The sequence below is a fragment of the Prosopis cineraria genome, unplaced genomic scaffold, assembly GCF_029017545.1.
Source record: "Prosopis cineraria cultivar Desert tree isolate PC_DT_omini unplaced genomic scaffold, ASM2901754v1 PC9, whole genome shotgun sequence".
NCBI lineage: Eukaryota > Viridiplantae > Streptophyta > Magnoliopsida > Fabales > Fabaceae > Prosopis > Prosopis cineraria.
The window spans coordinates 31643754-31668070 of NW_026555340.1; the positions used below are offsets into that span (position 1 = coordinate 31643754).

A 24317-nucleotide genomic window follows, 5' to 3' on the forward strand; every position below is an offset into this window, starting at 1 on the left:
CTGCACCGGAACCACGTTTTGCTTCATTATTGGCTAAAATGCCGAACCATGAATCCGGTGATGGTGCTCGCTGCTTGGGACCGCAGTTAAGTGAGGACACGTGCATTAACCAGGAGTTATACTGAATACAGCGGCAGGATAATAACTTTCCCGTCTCAGTAAGATATCCTTAAGGCGCAAATAAGATAATCATAGGCATTAATAATTGGATTTTGGGAGATTCAGGTAATGCGAGAGGACCCCTTATCAACTGTCTTGTAAGGTTTTCTATCTTGTTTCTGTAGATGACTAAAGTGGCAGTCGTGACTTGTGATAAAGACTTTTGGTGCTCTAACAAGGTTGTACTACATGCCACATTATTCAACGCTTGTATTATTGTTCCCTCGTCCGTGTCTTGACACACTGCCATTTATGGCTTTCCCTGCTCTTTGATTTCTTTCAGTGATCATTGGCACTATATATTGGATTCCGAACTCCGCGTCTATGCTACCCATGTAGGCTTTTTTCAACCTTTTTGTTATCACCACCAAAAAATCAGTATAGATACACGCACATATATAGTATAAGCTGCCCGGTTATAGATGGATCAATTATTGGTGCCCAAGGAAGAAGAATACCGAAGTAACGATTATTTTGTCAGAGCCTTTGAGGTGTTGATCTTTTTTTTTTTTTTATTTGAAATCAGTACTGGTCAACATGCATGTAAACTGGTTTTGTCTGTTGTTAAAAAATTGAGCGTAAGAACAAGGCCCGAATAATATCGAGATACTGATTGAGTTGGATGGGTAGGTCGTGTGATCACATGCAGGTAGGTTGGCCATAAAATAAAGGACGGAAAACAATTCATGTCTCATTTAAAAGGTTCTTCATTTTACATGTTTATAACAGATCCCGCTGGTAGTCCTCTTTGGGAGAAAAGCTAAGCAGAAAGATCGGGTATAATTACAATACAGGGTATGCTTTGTTGTCAGACTTCATATATACGAACCAAAGCCGCCCTGCTTTATCGGTCATAGTGGAAAGCCGAGGTGGCACCACAGAATTTATATATGAAACAATTGGAACGATGAGAAGGCACGAGAATTGACCACAATATAAGACACATGCGGAAAGCCGTGCCCTGGTGACAATGTTGTGGAAGCATGAAACAATGCACATTATTGACGCGAAGAGGGCTTATGATGGAAAAGGCGCCACGTCCAAGAGCTTTGATTATTTAAAAGAAGAAGAGGATGATGGAAAATGGAGCGGCACTAGATACTTTATTGAAGGGGGGAGTGCAGAGAAGCAAAGAGGGAGGCGATAAGATGCTTAGGAGGGAAGGAATGGAGGGGAATCTAATAAAAGGAGGAGAGTTGATAGTTAGAGTTTGTCAGGTAGGGAGGGAAGGGGTTAAAGGTGAAAGGTTAGGTGAGTGAAAGTGAAACAGAAGACAGAGGGGTTAAGGGAATCTAATGGTTGAAAGAGGAGTTGGAATCCACTTAAAAGTAGGGGTTTGATGTGAAGAGTGAAGAATATGAGCATAGATATTTGGAGTCCCGCTGCTGCTGCGTGTTGGACGTGGAAGGATGGAGGCCACCGGATCCAGATGCCACTGTTGAATTTAACTAGGCCCTTTTCAGTTTCAATTATTGGCCATATGGAAAAGTCGAAACTTGAAACTTGAAAGTGAAACCCCCCCCCCACTTCTCCCTCTCTCTCTCTTCTCTCTCTGTGTGTCAACTACCTTTCAGGTCTGTAATATCCAAGTTCTTGGCTCTTGGTTGACCTGAAGAGAATAGAAATAGTAGTATTTAGGAGCATGTCATGCGAGGGAAGAACAAGCACCTAAACTAAACCAAGCACACCAGAGAGGAGAGTTGAGAGCCCAAAGGAGGGAGATGGAGGTGTCAGAATCTATGCTGTCTGGGGACGGGGAATGGTCCTCAGAGTACACGTGTCTGAAGAGAGGGGCGAACAGGGACACGTGTAAGCCATCAGGGAATCGGTCCCCGCATTGAGGGTCGAGCCCAGGGAGGAGATCAGCGTCGAGATTAATAATTGCTCGGTTAGGTTGAGGGGCGTGTGAGTGGGTGAGTGATAGTGTGGGGAGAAATGAGAGAGGCCAAGTGGTGGTCACATGGGGGTACAGATGCCCAGCCCAAGGGGAGCAAAGTACTCGGTGCTTCTTTTATGTGAATGCTTATATTTTATATTATTATGTACTCTGCTATATGCCTATGTACTGCATCTCTCAAATCAAAGCTCTCTCCTCTCTCCTCTCTCCTTGCCTACGGATTGCCTGTCAGATAACCGCATTGATTGAGTTTGGTCCTCTCCCTCTTCATTCTTCATTGCATTACGATCACCTTATTAATTATGACTCCCAGTGTATGGTAGTAAAGTGAATTTGCTTAGAAAGAAGACGCATTTTCAACAAAGTGTGTACGGAGTAGTGATTGTGAAGCAAGTTGTTACTACGAAGAAGGCGTCCAATTGCAAGAAGATGAGTGTCCTTGGGTCATGGGTGATGTGGAGAAATTGTGGAGTTGTGTGTTGCGAAACATTAGGGCGATAATTTAAGAAGTAGCTAATTAATGTAGGAATAATTATAAGCAAGATAAAGAAAAGAAGCGAGAGGCGGGTGAATATAAAAAAGGAAAAGGCAAGATGGAGGAAAGGGACATGAATGAACCCCGAAAAGAGGGCGAGACAGCGAGACAGGGGAGTTAGGAATAGGGGGTGAAAAGGAAATGGAAGAAAAAAGAAAACAATGTTCGTGGCAAAGAGGACATGTGAGGGCAGAGAGAAAGGGTAGTTGCCATTCCCAGCCAAGCATGTGGTGAGTAGGTTAGGCATAGCTCTGGTTGAGATGATATTACAGAAAAGTTTGAGAGCAGTGGGAAGGCCAAAGCCCCTCTGGCATGAAGAAAGTGGATAGCTACCTGACTCCTGAACTTGACAATAATACTCCCTCCTTTAAAGCTTTCCTCCTTTAATTCCAACATTCTTTTCCTACCTTTTCCTTTCCTAACCCTCAAGCATATTGCATTACCACTTGAACTTGGCTCCTCTTCTCCTCTCTCACCACTCTTTCCTCCCTTGACCTTACTTTTCCTGTATATTGCATCCACTTGATGATACAGTAGTGCATCGTAAACGCAAGCATTCTCATTCACTTTACGTCATTTTTCACCTATTCTTGTTCTTACGTATATATAACCCCATTTCATGACAATTCATGTTATGTGTCTTATGATAAACTCTCATTTCATTAATTACCCGGAAACAACGGCCAATAACAACGTCTAAACATGAATTTTCGTATACTGTACGTCTTATTAAAAGAAATATGTATATCAAACCCAAGTAACCATGGGAGCAGCCTTCAATTAAAAAAAAAAAACATGTTGACAATATATATTATGTTTGAAAGGCAAAGGATATGTTTGCATTCTTCTTTATAATTAAACTGCGTTAGAAACAATACTGTAGTGCTCATTTAATTTTTTTTATTGGCCAAAATTTCAATTATTATAACAAATTTTTTATTTGAATACATTTGATCAAAACTTGGCTTAATAAATTGAAAGATCGATACAAAAATTCTCGATTTTTCTGTTGAGTGAAAGCACATTTCTGATATTCTGAAATGGACTTTTAGATTTGATTTTTTTGGGGGAGATCAAGTCAAAACAACATCTGAATTTTATTTCGTTTCAAAGTGACTCATTTATATCTAAATGTGAATATCAAACAGGCGCATGATATTTTTTAAAAAAAAAATGGTTACTGTCATATTTAATTGGAGCGAGATTACTGGGTTGGTATTCTTTAATTTGTATGTGTAGTATATCTATATATCTATGGGTAAATGTTCATGCGATGCAATATTATGCATTAACCTTCCAGTGCATGGAGAAATGTTTATCACAATATAATTCTAATTTAATTTTAAAATCAAATAATCTTACACCGATAATGGGGTGGTTTCTACTCTGCTGAGGTGGTTTATTTATACTATTTTAGGTTGCCGTCATGGGACGGGGTAAATATTACTCGAAAGTTGAATTTGGATATTGAACTTTCATTTTCAAGCCATGATAATGAACTTTCGGTACGGTGTAAAAGAGGTTCATTGTTTGCCAATTAATTGATACAGGACACAGGTGGTCTCGTTATTTCCATTTTGCGACCGCGTCTTGGAACGCTGTCAGTTATGAAGATGTTGTCCTGCGTCGCAAGTACGCTTTAATTAAGAATAAGCTCTAAAATTATGGTAAAAAAAAAAAAAAGAACAAAGAATAAGCTCTTAAAAAGCAATATTGTATAGTCCTATATACTCGCGTACTTGTGAAGATTATGACGTGCTCGTGCTCAACAAAAGGTGGAAAAGGAAAGTAAGAACAGATCTGCGGTTAGTGGCATTTGGAATTGAGGGGTCAATTGCGGAAGTTTGATTAAATTAATAAAAGGAATTAATTAGTAGATCCGGCTTTGGGGGATGTGTTTGGCAAGAAAAAGAAAAAGCTTTGGGGGATTTGGATTTTTGCTGAGAAAGGACAAACATTGCCACATCAGAATGTGTTCATAGCCTATGGGCATGTAGGGCCCAGCCTTATTAAAATTATTTTTAGTCGACTTCAGTCAATTATCGTGACAGCCATGCGTTACCCTGAGCTAGATTTGGACAAATGTAAATTTAGTCTGAGACGGGCGTGCGCATGTTGATTTAATTATTTTATTTCGGGAGGACTCATCAAAATGGTCAGTTCAAGTGGCAGGACAATACCCCCTCACTCATTGTGTCTCAACCCTCGGTACAATGAAGGTCAAAGGAGATAGTCTGTTTCTCACACATCTAAACAATTATTGGGAGGACAAGTCCTATTATAATCGAATATAACAGCACGCCATACAAGGAGGAATCGTCTGCAATCTTCTCAACAAACATAATAAGACACATTCATCCAAGTAAGGGGGGCGCTTGAATATCATGTTACAAGGTAGATTAATGCCCATAGACTATTTGGATTTGGGATTTAATTAATCAACACTAGCGGAGAATGCATCCAGAGTTACGACGGAGAAAATTAATAATATGAAGTGATGGCACGTTCAGGAGAAAGTTCGATAACTTGGAAAAGCGGACATGTGTGCTAGTTTCTGCAACTTACACAGATTGAAGAAGGAATATCCTCTAAGCTTGTCCGATTACACCCGACCCTTAACCTCATACCCGTTCGGAAGCCACTGCCTGCTTTGTCATATTTTACGCAGGGCTAAGATCATGCTACGTGGATGCTATGCCGTGACATCAATTTATATTTTTTTTTTCTATAATCAATTAATCAATTTTAATACTCACCGGCCTTAATTAGTTCTTTTCCCTCTCCCAGCAAAAACATAAAAATAAAAATAAAAAGATTCCCACTATTTATGCGAGAAGGGTTCCAGAAAGATTGGCAGTGACATAAATTGTGGTATTTCATTCGCCATCACGTCGTTCAAATAACTCAATAACGATACGGTTGAGACGGAGCCTAAGTTGGGAAGTCTCCGGCTAGTTGTAGGGGAACTATTTATATATCATCCATTTGAAAAAGGGCACCAAGTATTTATGGAGAATTGGGCTGCAATTGAAGCCCGTGGAATGATCTTGGGTGGAAAGAGTTTCGGCCCACTTCACTTTCATTGACACAAAATTGTACGACAGTTCAAATACCAGTGCAGCATGGATCACCAGCACTGTGCAATTCCGGAGACCCTACTTTGATTCGCTACTCTTGAGCTAGCCTTAGTTTTTATTTTTCATCTATGGGTTGTTTCAATTCTTCAACCTGGAAAGTGTAATAATAATAATAATAGAGCTTGCTGAATGCTGAGGATTAAACTCATGTAGTCATCATATGTCAGCAAATTGAGACGCGTCGATGGAAAATTGGGATTTACATGTAAGTGTCGGGTTAGATTTCAGTTCGGTATAATAAAGTATGAAAATAATTAATTAAATAATATATTTTAATTATAATTAATTATATTATAACGTAATCTATTTGGATACTGTTTTTCTAAAATTAATTTTAACAGAATTGAAGATGTTTGGATAATTTAATCGGAATCAATTTTAACTATATAAATTATCATATAATTTAATTCTTAAATATCAAAAATTAATTTTTTGAGGATGCAAAATTTAAATTGTATTAAGAAAAAAAAAGAGAAGAGAAGAGAGTTTAATTTTTTTATTAAATTATGTGCTTTATTTATAATTTTTTTTCAATGTTTTGTGATAAACTTTTGGCAAAAGCTATGGACGGAGGCTACGGAAAACTCATGTATTGCCTCAGAATCAATTTTTAATTTTTTTTGACTGTTTGAATGATTTTGAGAGATAAAAAAATTATTATTATTTTTTTCATTCAAACACACACTAAAGCGTTACTATCGGGCGTTAAAAGGTTCCCGTGCCCTTCACCAAGCAAAAAGATGAATAATAGGATTATTATATGTCGCGGACAGCACTTGGATTAGCTTAATTACTAGGATCTGGCACGGCATTGTTGGGACAAGAGTATCATGAGGGAGTGGGGTCACTGCTTTTCCTTTATTCTCTATTTTCTTTCATTTCTTCTTACCATCATTGTATCAAAATTTTAACGGTTATTGTTTTAATTTTACATAAAAATTTGCAAATAAATTTGAACCATTAAAATTTAATCTAAACAATTTAAGATTATGATATTTTATTTATATATTTTATGTATTATAATTTTATTAAAAATTAAGATTTAAATCATTAAAAAACTTTGATCTAATAATAATGAAAAGAAAATTAAGGAAATAGAAAATAAGAGAACAGGAGACACCCTTCTCCCAGAGTCGTATCATTTCGGAGTTTATACCCCTTAAACTTACATGCCACGTTGCGTTCCGTATCATCCGATATCATGATCGTGAAGTTCTTCAATGAGCTCGACCATTGAATTGCAAAGGACAGCAAGGACTAGGGGTGAGCACAGTTCGGTCAATTCAATCCACCAAATTATATAAAAAATTTAAATTAAATTAAATTGAAATATATAATCAAATCAAATTAAAACCAACCCGCATTATAATGATTCAATTTGATCATTCTATTCAGTTCATAAGTTTTAATTTGGATTTATAAAGTTTAATTATTTATGTATTCTTCTATCCAGTTTTTTTCCTTAATTTTGAAGGCCCAACAAAAAATAACAATCTTACATCATAATTTATGAAAAAATTAATAAGACTTAAAATTATTACACTAAAAACTAAATTATAGAAATAAAAAATTAGAACATCACACTAAATTAAAAATTACTACTATTGCAAATAGTAGAAAAATGTTTTTTACTGATCTAGATAAGGATTTATTCACATTTTTAAAAATATAAAAAAAATATAGATAACTTGGTCGATTCCATTTATTTGGTTTTAAAATTTTCAAATCGAATGGAATCAATCAACCAAATATAAAAAAAAAAAACTGAATCAAACTAAAAAAATTAAACAAACCAAATTTAATTTAATTTGATTTAATTTTTAATTTTAATTCAATTTTGCTCACTCTCAGCAAGCACTTAGCTTCCCTTTACTGAGTCCTCTCTCTGCTCAGGCGCGAAGGTGAGAAGCAAATTTAGAACGTTAAATTTTAATCCATCCAAATTTAAAGGTTTCTTTATTTTATCTTCATTAAAATAAAAATTTATAGAAATTATAAAATTTTTTATAAATTATTATCAAACCGGACAGTTCATATTTAATTTAGATGATATAATTTAATATTAAAATATTTATAATTTTTATTTTGATAAATACAATATTAAAAATAAAGATAATCTTTTACCATGCACTCTTTAAAAAATATTTTAAAAAATTATAAACTTTTAAATCTGCAATATCCAAAGTACTCTCAAGTGTGAGGACTTGAATAAAACAGAATTTAATATTACCAGCCAATTTCTCATGAGACGATAAAGCTGAATAAAACTCTGAAGCTTTTATATATATATATATAACAGGTTAGAAACTAGAAAACTTGAATGGAGATAAAAAGCCTTGGTCCAGCGCGTTTGGATAGAACGGATAATCGAACTTTTGGTTCAAATAATTGATTTTAATAAAAATTGTCCAAAGAATTAAAAAATATGATAATTGATTGTTGAATCAGAATGACATTTTAAAATAAGCTCTGAAATATTGCTTATAAATTAAATTTTACTGTTAAATAATAAATTTTACTTTTAAATAAAATTTAACAAATTTAACAATATTAAATACAATTTTATTAACAATTTAATTTTGAAAAGCAATATTCTTTTTAAAAATTTTTACAGTTAAGATTAATTTTTTAAAAATAATATTTAAATAAATTATGTTATAATATAATTAATTATAATTATAATTAATTATTATAATTAACTGAAATTTAAACAGGCTTGAACTGAAATCAAAATGCTAGTGGGCGAGTGGATGATGGGTCAAATATTTTTCAGGACGAGCGGACGATGAGAGTAAGGCCTGAGGCTTCTCGCTGGAAACCGGTAACCCTGACATGTCCGTCCTCTCATTGTTTTTAAATCCTCTCTCAAGAAAAAAAAAGAAGAAGAAGCAAGAAGTAAGGTCTCCTCAAAAGGATCTGCGAAGTCGGATCCTTTTTGGAACCGCTGGAATATGCTCGCGCGCATAGCTTGTATTAAATACTCTATTTGTTAGAGCTGTCATATAAATTATAAAGTGGCCACCTGTCAGAGTAAATGGGATATGGACAAAAACAATTATTATAACACGGCAAATAAAATTCTGGCGTTGAAGATGGAAGGTGATCCGAGATCTGTAAAATTAGACTGTCTCTGACATCCATCCGCTCCTTGTTTTACACCTGTCCCGCCTTTCACTTTCCAGAGTGGTATCCTCCAGTAGCAGTTTCCCCCACCGGTGACTTCTCAACTGTCCATGTGATTTTTCAACAATTCATTGCCAGTTTAAATTTTTGTTGAATATAATAAACTATAAAAATAATTAATTAAATAATAAATTTTTATTATAATTAATTATGTTATGATATAATTTATTTACAAATTATTTTTTAAAAATTAATTTTAATTGAATTGAAAATGTATAGATAATTTATTCAGAATTAATTTTAACTTTGTAAATTATCATAAAAGACACTTTCAAAATTAAATTATTAATAAATTTGTTTCTAATATTAAAAAAGTAAAATATGTTATTTAAATTATATATTTAATTAATTATAAAAATTTAAAATATATTAATATTAACAATTTTAATTTACGTAAATAAATAATTCTATATATCTTAATTCAAATAAATTTAATAAAAGAAAAAGATTTTATTCTTAAATATCAAACATCAATTTTACAATAATGAATGAAGATGATAATGTACAAGTTAATATCTAATGACATCATGAATATAAGCTATATCTGAAGAAGATGTTAAACACTGCTTAAAAATTTTGACAATATAAAAAATGTAGCAATGTAATAAATGATACAAAATATCTTTCTATGAATCTTTGCAACAATCTTTGTAATGACTTTTAATTTTAAATTAAATTAAATTAATATTTTTCTACCAATTATTATTTTATTTAAATTAGTTTTATAGAAAGCACTAAGTGAATGGTGATGGTGGGTAGAAACTTATGTTAATAACTTTTTTAAGAATTTAAAGTTTAAATTTTATTAGAAAAAGAAGAGAAAAGAATTTAATTTTATCTTTATTAAATTTTATACCTTTGTATACTTTTTTCTTGAACCTGGCTTTGTAATTTTTTCCATATGTTTTTGTAATCTGAACGCAAAAACTGCCTCTGCTAGCCTTGTGAAAAAATTGATTTTTTTAAAAAATTGTCATTTGAATAATTTCATGCAAAATCGATTTTTTCCTGTCAAAAAATCGGTTAATGAGCTGTCCAAACACAAACTCAGCAGTAATTTGCAACAGTGATTAGGGGGGAGACAGCTTTGGATCAACGTCCTTCTAGAATAACTTTTCTGGCAAGGAATTAATTTTTAAAAGAAAGGATCTGTGAACGACACCAAGAAGGTACAGGAACAGCATCCGTGTATTTATGTACAGAGAGGGACTTTCCCCGCGGCACCCAATTGAATAGAATCAGCAAGCAATGCTGCTCAAAATCAGCTTCTTTTCTCTGCTTCTGCCATTCTTCTTGGCCGCTCGCGCGACATCGGTGAGATCCACTCTCATTCTCTCAAGCTCTCTTTTTAATTTCCAGCAATTCAATTTAAAGGCTCTGAACTGACAAAAAAAAAAAAAAAAACCAGAGAGTGGCACAGGAGGACGAGTGCGTGTACACGGCGTACATAAGGACGGGGTCGATCTTCAAGGCAGGAACGGACTCCACGATAGGCCTCCAACTCTACGACTCCTACGGCTACGCCGTGTGGATCAAGGACCTGCAGTCGTGGGGAGGCTTGATGGGGGCGGCTCACGACTACTTCGAGAGGGGCAATCTCGACATTTTCAGCGGCAGGGGTCCCTGCCTCAAGGGCTCCGTCTGCGGCATGAACCTCACGTCCGACGGCTGGGGAGCGCATCACGGCTGGTACTGCAACTACGTGGAGGTCACCTCCACGGGGCCCCACCTCCCCTGCGCTCAGCAGCTCTTCACGGTGGAGCAGTGGCTGGCCCGTGATGCCTGGCCCTATCGCCTCTGGTCTCACAGGGATCTCTGCCCTAATTCCGCGCCTGCTTTGGTTTCCTGAATCGCTTCTCTTGTGGACGGGGCCTCCATGATTCGGCCTTCCGTTTTGTCACATTTGGATTTTCCTGATGTCAGAAAAATATGTGCAGTGAACCGGTTTCACAGCTTCAGCTTCGCGCCATGTGGGATCAGATTAGTTCATCCAAATAATAAACATTTGATTTTTGGTTGTGGATGCACCTTCCTTGCCTTGTCTTGTTCGCTGCATGGTATGTTTATCCTTTTCAGTTTCACACGATGAAACCGTCCCCACCCGGATCCGTTGTCTTCATTAAATCTGCATTCCCCAACGTTAGATGACTTCTTTATATTAATTTATAAAAAATAACTAGATATACTATAGACGAGCCGGAGTGATAAACGGGGATGGGGTGTGATCGTGACTTTAAAATTTAAGGCATTTTTTATGTGAAAATATTATTACCATGAACAATAGGATTTATTATGGATTCAACATTTCATATTCAACGTTCATCCTGTTTACTAATGATATTATATTATTCATTAATGATGTATTTAATAGTTGTTAACTCGCTACAGTCAGATCTAATTTTTAATCATCGATGATGAGTACGACTGTAATAATAAATATGTTAAAAAATATTTCGTACTTGGTAACATTAAAAAACATTTTCCTTCAAAAGATTCAATAGTTATTATGTTTATAAATAAAAGTTCAATGTTTTCAAGGGGGTAAAACATCAACGATTTATAGAAGTTGCACTTGCACCATAGTCATTTGTCCCGTTTCTTTTGACTAACATGTAGGGAGAATCTCACTTATAACTTTTAAAATATAAAAATTTGCAGCGTAATAAAATTTGAAGATGTACTGTATTTGCTCTTATTTTAATAGAAAGTTTATGTATATACAGCTCAATATCGACGAATTCTTTATGCAATATTTATAAATATATAACACATTTAGTAAACATTAATTTAAAATATGTTGTTAATTGTGGATTTTATGTTATATAAATGTTACAGGTTTACATATATTTACTGCATTAAAAATTGATAGATACTGTATTATGTGTTCATGGACATTGTCTTGTTTATCATTTACTTGTTTATACATTTTACTTTAAGTTAAATCATATCCGTCAAATGTGTCTTGCATTCATGAATATTGTGTTGAAAATTTATGAACATCGTGATGTGTATACATGCACATGCCTTTGAGACAATAGTAATTGCAATCTTTCCATCTATGATAAAATTTGCAAGAAAAACTCTTAAGTCTGTAGTACATTATCAAATATTATTGTACTTACAATACTGTATTTTTTGTGTTTAGAGGCTTTAAGCGAGATTCGTCCTTAAAAAAAATATTTGTCATAAAAGATTAGTGTTCACAGTCTCCAAGACAAGGAATAAATAAATATGTATTTGTTTTGATTTTATTTATAAATAACTTTTAACACATATACTAAAATTAATAAAAATCTTAAATTTTATTAATTTTATCTCAAAATTTAATAAATTTTCATCCTTGCTTCTAACAAGGACAAAAAGAATTATTTTTTATAATTTTTTTAACATTTAATAACAATAAAAAGGTAAAGATAAACATGAAAAATAGTGGAGTATCATTTAAATATGATCAAAATTAATATTTTTTTTTGTCTTATTAATATGATTAGAAGAGTGTCAAAAAATAAATATTTAATCTTAAAAACTCCGCCATCACAATTATTATTTTTAAAAGGTCAACAATTAATGTTAAAATAAATTTATTGGTTTCTTCTCAACAGAAATTGTGTGTGTATGACAGTATGAGATTGGTTTTTTATTGGGCAAAAATAAGTTTATCAAGAGTTCGTTTAAGGAAAGTTAATTTAAAAAAAATTAATTGTGGTAATGAAATTTATATTTGAGCATTTTTTTTTTCAAAGGTCAACTTAATAAACTACAAATTATTTAGATTAATGGTAATTTATTATTTTCAATGTACATATTGATTTACAATGATTTATAATTTTTGTTACACAAATATAATATATTAATTTTTTAAATGCAATAAAAAATTTTAAATAACATGAAATTTGATATGAAAAATAATAAGAATAAATATATAAATTTTGATATTTCAAAAAAAAATAAATAATTCAACATATATTAATATATAATGGAAAGTGCATTTAAATATAGAATTATTAAAAAGACATTGATTTTTATAATTTATCATTTTTATTATACTTGAAATGTTTGGAAAATATATGTAATAAAAAATTTAAATATTAAGTTAAGAAGTAATGTTTTGTACATTGAATTAAGGGGTAATTTGAGAATTATTCAATACCTAAATGGGCTTTTCAAAAATTTTGATAGTCACTTTGTCGAAATTCACATTCATTTGTGTTTAGAGTGAACTTTAAAAAGGTATTTTTATGTTTGTGTTTTAACCCAAACAAGTTTCTGGAAAGTGTGAAAAGCACTTTCTAAAAGCCAAATGTAATTTATTCAAACAATTCCATTACTCAGCAATGATATTAAATAAATTAAAGTATAATGAAGTTTTTCTTTTTCTTTTTTTTTGTCTTGACCAATAAAGTATAATAGAGTTTGAATAGGCTGTTAATATTGCCGTACATAAATTATACTTCACTCGAATGTAACATGCTTCTGTAACTCATGAAGCTCGGACATATTGATTAAAAAAAACAAAAAAGAACTTCTCAAAACTTAACTCCTTTGATAAATTTACAGTTCGACAACTACATGGTCACAATAAATGTTTTTAATTTACTAGAAACGTTGGGAAGAAAAAAGTTAAATAAAATAGTATTTGTGGTGAACAATAAATACTAAGCTTATCAAAGATGCTGAGTCTTAATTAATAATAAAAGAATCCTAGCTCTCTTACCATAGTTTACTCGAATGTAAAAAGATATAAGGCTTTAGTAAAACAGGTGTCTAATTTTATTAAAATATAAAAAAAAATTATAAGTCTAAATTGAAAGATTAATTGATAAATTAAAAGACTAAAAAAATATAAAATGCGAGTCTTTAATTGAGTATTGATTAGTTTCTTATATATTTTCATCTTGTATTTATAATGTCAGAGTGGTGACAGTCTCTTCCTTAAGACCTAGCACGTTTTGCCAAAAATTAAGGATTTTACAAAACTTATGGCACAGTTTTTATTCCATACTCTTTATTTTAATAATCAACTCGCTTCACCAAGATACTTGAAAGTGAAGTTCGTAAATTTCAATATTAATTGAGATCATGTCTTTTGTGCCAACTGTCTAATATTTGTAGTTAAAAATTTTTTGACATGTTTATTTATTGTGACTTTTGCTGAGCATTAAGGTTGATCTTTTTTATTTATATTAAGCTTAATACTTCAGTTATTTAATTCAACCAATCTTATAATTCATCTTGAGTGACGCATCATATTTTTGTTCCAAGAAATACAAATAGATTCCCAGACAAGCAGGAAAAAGAAATGATCAGCCCTTCACCACGTGGTGCCGATCTATATTATTTTATTGTTTGGGCCAACAGTGGCGCCCCATGTTATAAAGGGATCAATGTAATCCCCACACTACCCGCCCTCACCGCACACTAGAATGGCTCTCAGAATCAGAACTGCCTTGTCCTCTCTCGTTTTCCTCCTCTCACTCAGCCTTGCCTCCCTCGTCAGATCCGTAAGTTGTTCTCTTCGTCACCTCTCTTAAGCCAATAATTTTTGTCCCCTTCGTCGCGTGTATGAATATTTACATGGGACTGAATGCAGGACGACTACGAGTGCGTGTACACGGTGTACGTTAGGACTGGATCTATCATCAAGGGAGGAACCGACTCTAAGATCGGCCTCAAGCTATACGACTCCTATGGCTATGGCATTCACATCAGGGACCTTGTAGCTTGGGGCGGCTTGATGGGCCCCAATTACAACTACTTTGAGCGGGGTAACCTCGACATCTTCAGCGGCAGGGGTCCTTGCCTCAACAGCCCCATTTGCGCCGCCAACGTCACCTCCGACGGCACCGGCGCCCATCACGGATGGTACTGCAACTACGTGGAGGTCACCACCACCGGGCCCCACGTGTCCTGCTCCCAGAAGCAGTTCACGGTCGAGCAGTGGCTCGCTCTGGACACATCGCCCTATCAGCTCTGGGCTGCCAGGAACTATTGCTCCACCAAGCTTGATCACGACCGCGCCACTCCCGTCGATGGCTTCAGATCTGGACTCTCCATTCTGAGGCCCACTCTCACAACCGTGTGACACTGCTTTCCAATTTAGTATTTAGTAATTCATAAATTGGTCGTCAGTGTCTTGTGATGTCTTGTGTATCGTCTAATGGGAGTGGGAATCTGAGGGTTTGTACCGGTCTCGGCGTTGATCTATGCTTGTATCTGTAGCCGCTAAGTCGGCGATGCAGATCCGGCCATCGGACTGTAATCTTCAATTGAATAAATAATGCCCTTTATGGGGCGGGACCTGCCTACTTGGCCTCCGGCAATCAGACGGTCATGAGAAATGATATAAAACAAAATCCATCATTCCAGCACCTTCTACCGAAAAATAAGACATCATTATTCATTCCAAACTCGTTCTTTTAATTTCATCCTATTGCCCATCCACACTAATCTTGATCTCTTTTGCCTTTCACAATAGGTGAAAACCTAAGTATTTTTTTTTTTTTTTTGGGAGGACAGAAAAGCTCGTGTTTTTAGAGCAAAGTTGTATAAGAAAGTTCCTGGATAAGTAAAGTAAAACAATTTTTAGTAAGATGGTATAAAAAGTGGACTACAATAATATACCTTATACGCACTTGGTCATTGCCATTGGGAGGTGGCGGGCTCAATCTCCCACAAAACTAGTCAAGTCTCTTTACAATTCAAAAAAAAAAAAAAAAAGTACCTTACATTCCTCTGTTTTCTCCATATTTAACAAACTGTCATCATTGCTATGATTAAGGTCCCAAAAAAAAAAAATCATTGCGATGCGAGACATTTTTCTTTTCTTTCAGTGCCATGCTAGACTTGTTTTCCTCTTCATTCCCGCGCCATATAACGTGGACGAAACCCAACATAAGTCGAGGCAATGAATACCGCGTATTTGTTTACCCAAAGAAAAAAAAAGTGAATACCGTGCATTTGATTCTAGACCGGAAAACTCAAACAGTCATAGAGTTTCCCACACCCAAATCCTTGCAATATTATGCTCATCCTTCCGTCCATTTGGTTGGGAGGTAACGTTTTAATGAGTTCAATTCTTTTAAAAAATCAAGTAGGGTTATAGTAGAAAGATCTAAAATAAAAAGGGAAGGAAAATTTAAAACTTACCACTTCTCTATTTCTTCCCTAAGAACAATTAACTTTCTATCATTCACTCCCTTTCCCTCTAAGGCTCTCTAACTGAACAATGGGTTAATGATGAAAGTACCAGCAGCGTTATAGCGCTTGGCTTCCTTAGGGCTAGTCGGTGTCAATTTCCCCACTAATTTAAATTACATATTAGTTAGTTCATATATGATCGCCTCATCCAATAACTAGGTCGCATGTATAAACGTTGACAAGGCGAGACACAAGCATGCGACTCCTACTAGCGAATTCGAAAAAACACAGACAACTACAATGCACTCAAAGAAGTGAACGCCGCCTTTCAAAATTCGAAAAACCCCCAGTAGCTTTTCTAATTGACAAATGTTAACTCACTTTCTCTGGCCTTCTTTCCAGCTTCAGCATTATGAAAATGAAGAACAATTTCAGAAATTTGGAGTGTTCTCTCCGTAATTTGGAAAGAAAATGCTAAAAAGACCAGGACAGAGAAAATCAATTTGATCAGATGAGGTGGAAGAAGACGATACTCAATCAATAGGCAATTGGCATCACCGTCAACCCTTGACCATTCATCAGAGGCATCAAGACGTGCTTACCTTCAGTTCTTTCAATATCTCTCTTGACAAATCGTTCGCGTTATACTCAAATCCGAAGCATCTCACAACCTCCATTTTAGGGTTCAACAAATACCTGAATGTTTTTACACAATAACTGTCCATCTAAAGTCCATACATATATAAAATTACACAATGACTAAAGGTCAGAAGAGCGACTTACATGTTATGGGAAGAGTCAACAAGATAATCGCCACCGTCCTCCTCTACCTTCTTAAAATAAACACGATATTCTTGGGCCATCTGCCTGATAGCTCCCACAGGGCCAGTGAGCCCTATTATTCTTGAGTCAAACTCTGCAATTTGTCAAAGAGGGGGGAAAGCTTAGTGGGGGAGAAAGCACAAAGCAGAATTGTTCTTAGAGAAGAATTGAAGAAATTATAGACTCTGGAACTTTTGGGTGTCAGGTAATCTAACCTTTAAGGTATTCACGAAGTTGTGAGGGACTATCACGTTGAGGATCAATTGTAACAAATACCGGTAGAATCTTAAGATTCTGTTTTGATTCTTCATCCACATAAAATGCATTTTGTTAATGGTAATCAAAGAAAAACAACTTTTATAAGGATAGGGAGAGGGAGAGGGAGAGAAGCGCTGAACCTAATATATCAATTGTCTTGGCCATAATGTTGACTTGGTCCGGCCCCAGGTCGGGGGATGAGGTATACCCAAAGTAGAGAAGAACCCAATTCCCAAGAAAATTATGTTCTGTAACCGTTTTTTTCTCCGTATCAATTAGAGTAAAAGGACCCCCAATTATAGGTCCCCCAACAGTATTTCCACAACGGTGATCAGCCTGACCTGAACCAACATTAAAAGAAAATAAGACTCTAGAAATTTATCTTCCGTTTTGAAGCTTGAAAAAGTCTTGACATTTACTGAAGCGTCTAATCCAAAAATGGATAAATGTCACTAAGCTTTGATGCCTCAAACTAGAATGAGAGGACTTCAGGATGAGAAAAAAAAAAGTACTTCCACCAAACATCACTAGCAACAAGTTAAAAATATTTAAAAGAAAAAAAAAAAGCAGAGATGATGGTGCTCAACTATTTGATTTTCTTTTGCAGATAATACATCCATTTTGACACAACAGTACAAATAAAGTCAGAAATAAATGGAACTTAGACCCATTCCTAGCTCCCGGTCCCATGCTAGTCTCGAGTACTAAATTTGCAAAACATTCAACCTGTTGAAAAGGAAACCACACAAATTCTTATAAAGAAAACTACTTGAGGAACATGATGTGCCACAGGAAAGCATATACATAGTTTCAACACATGAAAATTCAATGGGCCTGCATGAACAAGCAGCAACCACAAACTCACTAAACATATATATAATTATGTATTTGTGTTGCAAGCCATAATCTACAGGAATCGGATAGCTTCGTCAGAAGACATGCATCTAAACCAGTACACTGTTTTTTTTTTTTCTTACCCTAACAGTAAACATTGTCAGGACAACAACTTTAGCACACACTATAAATGGCTGATCTAGGAAAAAGAAGTACCGTTAATTTTGCTTATGATGTAGAAGAACAAAGGATGGCAAAACAATTCAAAGAAGCTATAAAGAGAAATAAATGCCGATCACCAAATTTATTTACTTCAGACTCTTTCGCAAAGATTAATAGAGAAAACTTGACAATAGAAGTACCTTTAGGAACAGCTCTTCTCTCATCGTTATAATGGAAAAATGCTGCTATCCCCGCAAACCCTAGTATAGCAGCTGGCTGCAGAGAAACAATTGTGTGAATGATACAAGAAAACTAATGAAGTAGAAACAATATAGACAGTGATGCAACTGTTGCATGAGAAAAAAATTCATTGGAACAAATGGTGGGCAGCAATGCCAAAAGGAAGCAGGAAAAACATACAATAACATAAGTAGCCGGTGTATGAGAAGCATGTGATTCTAAATGAACTACAGAAGGAGCTTCCGGTTTTCCTTTACTTCGTTCTGATGATCTTGTATAGCTAAAAGATTGAACGCTGTTCGAGGGGCCAGACCTGATATAATTTCATTAACAATTAGAGTAAAAACAAGCGCTTGAGGACAAATGGTTCAAAAGCAACCATCTTATTGTTTCAGGATTGCAGTTTAGATAATGATTTACATCAGGAAACAGCCAAGTTAAGTTGTTCCTGGAGTCAATACTATCAATCACAGCAAATGTCAAGGGGGACTCCTAATGCTCAGGCAATTTCCAACTAAGAAAGTGATTTTCTAATTTAATGATTAAAAATAGGGGACAAAGAGAGCTCACACATGTCCGTTTCATTTCATCGCGCAAATGAACGAAACAATCGGAAGTCCGAATACCAAAGCATACATGTGAGTAACCGAGAAGACAGAAGGGATACAGAAAATGACCTTGGAAGAAGACAGAAAACCTCTCTTGTGGTGCGACGCTTGGACAAAAACAGAATAAACCTAGAAACGGGCATGCTTCGAGATTAAGGATTTCTAATTTTCCAGGAAAGCGCTAGCAATGGATTTGTGGAGGTTAAATTGATTTCTTTCCCGGGCAACAACCTCCGATGCCCATCTGTTCTTCAGCGAAACCGCTGCAGCATAGCAAGCTCAGGATCCCCGGCCGGTTCATCAAACCCCACTTCTCTTTTATTTTCTTTCATGCTTTCTGAGACCAATTAAGAACACTCCTCGAAGCCCAAAAAAAAAAAAAGAAATCGCTGCTCATTCTATTTTGGACGAGACCTAGGCCCAGAACTCGTGAAGTTGATACTATCTCCATTCCAAAGAGGTCAAGCGATGAACCTCAGGCCCATCAATTTAAGTGGTCCAACTCTAAGCAATGTAAGGGCAAGAGGATCGCTGTTAGATTGTATTTAAAAATAAAATAAAAACATGGTTAGAAAGTCTGAAAATCGCAAGTTGCGCCGGTGACAATGCCACCACACTCACTTGAAAGATATTCCCATCTTGACATTGACAAATTTGTGTGTGCACGTATATTTAAGTTGATTATATCAGGGAAAGACAGGAAGTCTAGAACTGAAAACATGTTCCCAGTGCCAACAGTCATACTGTTGTCACTCTGGGGAAAAAAACACAAGAAGGAGAAGAAGAACAAAAAAGGTCTTGCAGTTGTCCTTAAAAATTAAAATAAATGAGTTTTTTCGCTTGGAATAGAACGAGCACACCAGATGTCCATAAGCCTATAAAGAATGGCAATTTAGCAAAACTTTGGGAGGAAAACTCATTGGCTATCGTGGCTCGGAGTATCAGATCGTAAAACCATCGGTGGTTGCTCCAAACGGTGCAACCCAGGATTCAAGGAAATGGCATGCGTCATAAAAATAAATGACGCTCCTTCATTTCTTGACAAGCCAATATAATGAATGGAATGTGAAGCAAGCAAAGCGGACAGTGTTGTGTTTTCGTGTCGTTCTTAGAACTCTCGGGCTAAGTCTGAGGGGGCCCATAGTTTTGGGCTTGGTGGCTGCGTCCATCATCTCAACATATAAAACATATAAATTCTATAGAAAGTCATGTTACCCATAACATATAAAGATAAATTATAAATAGTATAAGTCATTTTTCAAACTCAATACAATATACTCTCTTCAAATTATAATATAGGACATCTTTAAAAGCCTTACTCAGTTCAAAATATAGAATATTGAACAATTTTTATAATTATTTTTTAATTATGCCATTACTTCATTTATTATTATTTTTAAAAAAATGATGTATTGAAATTTTAATTATTATCATTAAAGTACTTATATAAATATTTAATGGAGTAAAATTGAAAATATAAAAAAATTAAAAAATTAATATTTCAATTAACTTTTTTTTAATATTGTGAATTAGTTATGTCAATGTCTGACGTTTTGTTGTAGAAGGAGCATGCATGTACATGCTTAACACAAAAACCTTAAAACATGCACATGTGCGGCGCAAACACTGATACCCCCTCTGTTTTTTTATATGCAAGAAAAAGAAACTATATAAAATAGTCTGAGAAAGTCAATTTACTATAATGATTATGTGTGAAAGTAAAGAAATTGAACTAAAATAACTCATGTTAATTAACATAAGTAAGCATTAATTTTTTTTGTTAATGTAAATTATGAGGATTAATTTGAGAAAATCTGTAATAAATGTTTATAAAAAAACAAATTAAAAGTCACAGTTTCTTTAACAAATAAAAACGGAGAGAGTATTGGTTAGCTATAATGATGGTAATATAAATCTAGCAAGCACGAGAAATGGAGGGGAAACGAAAGAATGGTGAGATTAAAAAATAAAAAGTGCCTGACCCCATCATCTCGCCCGCTCTGTAGGCTTGTTCCATGCCTCCCTCTCCTCTCCATTTTTGGCTCCTTGTTCTCACTCTTACGGTCAATTCTTCTTCCTTCTATATGTACTTCTAAACCAAGCACCAAAGATGGAGCCATATTAACTTCACATGATTAAATTACAAAAAATACAATTCACTGATTCAGCTACTAGTTAACTTCCTCGCATGTTTTAGCTCGGGCAAGTAGAAGTTGCTGAAAAATGTAAAGGAATAAATCCGGGGTTTTTTTCAAGGGGTGGGAAGAAGGAAGGGAATTGGTAGAACATACAGTTAGGTGGCATTAGACTTGTCAAAACAGGGACTGGAATCGACTATTTAGAAAAATGGGTCACATTAGATTCCGACTTGAAAACTATGTTTGTCTATTCACATCGCTTTCTCCAAATCAAATCTATCGATGAATCTCGAATCAGCCTCAACAACAGATGTTGCCTCCTTTGCCGTCTCTTCCATCCTCCACGCCATATCCCCCACCAAAAACATTTATCACTTCCATTTTCCCCCTTCCCCTTTTCAATCATTCCGCTCCTCCATCCTTAATTTCATTCTCTTTTATAAAACATCTTTAAATATTGTTGCAAACAAGGATTAAGAGTTAAACAAAAGGCGGTTAATCCTTTTACCTCCAAATTATTTGATCCATCAGCGTTGTTGATTTGCGGCTATTCTCTCAATTTTCGTATCAAATGTGATGGACACTATAAATTTGATGTGCATCCATGAATATCACACCAATTCAATGGAAGATTTACCATAATTGATACGATATATGTGAGAAGACTAACATTACTTGAACGTTGAATATTCAACGGTGTTTTTTTCCCCTTTCCACTCCTGAGCAGTACTCGTTTCGTTATAATTAATTCTCCGCATTATTCCTCCACATTCACCAAACTTACTTGTATAGTTGGAACAGAATGATCGCGCATTTCGTAAACCCAATTCCATTTACTTGGAAGAAAAGTATAGTTGTCAAACAGTTCTGCATCTATTGGTTGTGTCTTTTAAGAGGCAACCTAGGAGGCTGACTCTTCAGTGTTATTTATATTTCCCTGTGTTGACACTCTACTTGACCCTCCGCCATTTCGTTTTTTAATAAACTTAATTTGATCAAGCGACCTGTGAACCTATCTACAACTTGTTTGACCTGGCCAGGCGGAATATAATTAAATCGATCGAGTTAATTGATTTTGCATGTAATACATCTTTATTTTTTTCAACTAGAAAAAGTTAATTAGTGGTGTCTAATCATACGTTTAAGAATCAATTTCCTTCTTCAAATTGCTGGCCTGGTTAGGTAAAAGCATCATTAAGAAAATTCAGCCTGATCCCCGGTCCCTTTCTGTTCTTCTACACCGCACACCGCACGTATAGGTCTAGCTAGATACAAAATATCCTCTCTAGTCTACTCAATTCTAATAATAAAAATCAGTGTTTGGAAGAACTTATGGATCAGTGTATGTACTATATATGTAGTATCCTCAAGCTTTATACTCTTCCAAATAATCCAAACATTATAAAAACTCCACTCCCGCTGTAGCAGTACAGCTTGATCGCACATCATCGAAACGAGGAAAACAGGGAAAATATTATTAATAAGAAGAAGGCGTATATTTCATTGACTAGCTAGATTATTTTTCTTGGGCCTTCATGTTATATTATTATATTTGTAATTTGTCAGGTTTAACCTTTTCTATCAATCTATTATCATTTTGAAGCTATCACGGTATCCATCTTTTTAGTTGTGTTTGATTCTTGATGGATGGTGCAGAATAATGGCAGGGAGGAAAGGAAAACAACGAAAAGGATAAAATTAAAAAGGCGAGACAAGAAAATATTCGTATGAGTGGAGCTGATTGCTGAATACTGAAGAGGCATTTCGATTTGGAGAATATATTGAGGGCGATTTGGAATGTATTTATCCCCCACCCCTATTAATCATTTCTCAGTTATTCACCATTATACGCCTGATTTTAAAATTAACCATATGCAAGCCTTGTCAAGATCATCCATTAGAGCAGAGCGTCTTTCACATAATAATTGAAAAGGCACTTTCGGTACTGACTTGAAAAAGAAAAACAAGCATACGATTCTTTTTTCTGGCGCATCGGTGCATAAACTAGAAAGTTAATTTGTGATAAAGGAGCCGGGGGAAAAATCCAATGCTGATTATAGATAGATAACTTGATACACAAACACGCGTACTTAATTAATAGCAGTTATTACACGTCCTTCTTTTGCCTTTAATTTTCTGATAGTTTCCTATTTTAATATTTTAGTTTTAAGTGACAGAAACGAGCTTTATCCATCTGAACGGAGGATCCGAGCTAATTAGGAAGATTTGTGTATTCGCGGGACGTCATTTTCCCAGTCCATTTTTTGGTTTTTAATCCGTTGTCAAAATATAAATTATTGAGCAGCTGATTTCAAGGCAAATTCAAACAAGGGGGTTCCTTTCTGCCACCTGTGTCCGTGAAGAATATATTTAATTACAACTCGATTCCACATCAATATATTTTATTATTCTTGTACGAATCAATAAATTAAGCGGCTTCTTGCTTTATCTGTTTCTTTCGCTCCCGTAGCTCATGGATCATAAATCTATCTGCCCAGTATAATTAACATATGTATACAACCCTTTGGGATACAAAAGAAGGTGTACAGTGTGTACATATCACACACACATATATATTATTTTATTTCCTATCTATGACTTACGTGACATGCAGGTTACCCCTTCCCCCTTCCACGCAGGACACGCCGTTTAATCAAGCATTTAATTTAATGAGCTCCCGTTTGTCACTTATAATTAAGCATGATCAATATATACTATACAGCTTTTGTGGAATCACATGCTTCGAGACTATTTAACCCCCCCCCTTCCAACCCCTTTCAGTTTTTTGTTTAAAAAAACTAAAAAGGCATATATGAGGTTCACATGCGGAAATAGCATTAAGGTAGACACAGACAAAAGTTGGGGTCCCTGTGTCACAGTATTCCGGTCCTCTTTTCTCGGCGATTCGATAAATCTATAATTGAGGATATGATCCGTCATCAAATCACAGGAGGTATAGCAGGCAGCAACGAGCACTGTTGATGATGATAAAATGAGGGATTAAGAGGAGGTCCCATCATCATTTCCTAATCTTTTTGATCCATATATGCATCAAACTCGTATCTTTTTAGGTGGAGCGAAGCTGAACTCATTCTAATTAAACTACTTTCACTCCTTCAAGTAACTTCATTCCCACATCATTCCTTCATCAGTTTTTGCCACATTAACTCCCCCCCCCCACGTGTCCTCATTCCTATAATTCATCAC

The 24317-nt window shown here is 35.0% G+C and overlaps 3 protein-coding genes across 5 annotated transcripts; 2 read left to right on the top strand and 1 right to left on the bottom strand.

Moving 5' to 3' along the window:
- Positions 1-10073: 10073 nt before the first annotated feature.
- LOC129321027 (PLAT domain-containing protein 3-like) lies at positions 10074-10928 on the top strand. Its single transcript, XM_054966757.1, has 2 exons — positions 10074-10225; positions 10320-10928. The coding sequence occupies exons 1-2, from the start codon at positions 10160-10162 to the stop codon at positions 10758-10760; spliced, it is 507 nt and encodes a 168-aa protein (XP_054822732.1). The 5' UTR covers positions 10074-10159; the 3' UTR covers positions 10761-10928.
- Positions 10929-14254: 3326 nt separating this feature from the next.
- Positions 14255-15234, top strand: LOC129320599 (PLAT domain-containing protein 3-like). Its single transcript, XM_054966128.1, has 2 exons — positions 14255-14412; positions 14502-15234. The coding sequence occupies exons 1-2, from the start codon at positions 14335-14337 to the stop codon at positions 14991-14993; spliced, it is 570 nt and encodes a 189-aa protein (XP_054822103.1). The 5' UTR covers positions 14255-14334; the 3' UTR covers positions 14994-15234.
- A 907-nt stretch (positions 15235-16141) lies between these two features.
- On the bottom strand, positions 16142-19288 carry LOC129320598 (protein SCO1 homolog 2, mitochondrial). 3 transcript variants are annotated; one of them, XM_054966124.1, is made up of 7 exons: positions 19042-19288; positions 18545-18677; positions 18325-18400; positions 17269-17469; positions 17086-17175; positions 16832-16964; positions 16142-16744 (listed from the first exon to the last, which is right to left on the bottom strand). In XM_054966124.1, exons 1-7 carry the CDS (start codon positions 19113-19115, stop codon positions 16636-16638), a joined length of 816 nt encoding a protein of 271 aa, XP_054822099.1. In that variant the 5' UTR covers positions 19116-19288; the 3' UTR covers positions 16142-16635. The 3 variants fall into 3 exon arrangements, with proteins under 3 accessions (XP_054822099.1, XP_054822102.1, XP_054822101.1); XM_054966127.1 differs by lacking the exon at positions 18545-18677 and adding an exon at positions 17716-17854 and having other exon boundaries at positions 19042-19287; XM_054966126.1 differs by lacking the exon at positions 19042-19288 and adding an exon at positions 17716-17854.
- Between the last annotated feature and the right edge of the window lie 5029 nt (positions 19289-24317).

Excerpts from the sequence above, each read along its gene's own strand:
- LOC129321027 (XM_054966757.1), top strand. The coding sequence starts at position 10,160 with ATGCTGCTCAAAATCAGCTTCTTTTCTCTGCTTCTGCCATTCTTCTTG. Across the intron at positions 10,226-10,319 it reads TGGCCGCTCGCGCGACATCG|AGAGTGGCACAGGAGGACGA; the intron begins GTGAGATCCACT and ends AAAAAAAACCAG.
- LOC129320599 (XM_054966128.1), top strand. The coding sequence starts at position 14,335 with ATGGCTCTCAGAATCAGAACTGCCTTGTCCTCTCTCGTTTTCCTCCTC. Across the intron at positions 14,413-14,501 it reads TTGCCTCCCTCGTCAGATCC|GACGACTACGAGTGCGTGTA; the intron begins GTAAGTTGTTCT and ends GACTGAATGCAG.
- LOC129320598 (XM_054966124.1), bottom strand. The coding sequence starts at position 19,115 with ATGCCCGTTTCTAGGTTTATTCTGTTTTTGTCCAAGCGTCGCACCACA. Across the intron at positions 18,678-19,041 it reads GTTTTCTGTCTTCTTCCAAG|GTCTGGCCCCTCGAACAGCG; the intron begins GTCATTTTCTGT and ends AAATTATATCAG. Across the intron at positions 16,965-17,085 it reads ACTTCGTGAATACCTTAAAG|AGTTTGACTCAAGAATAATA; the intron begins GTTAGATTACCT and ends GACAAATTGCAG.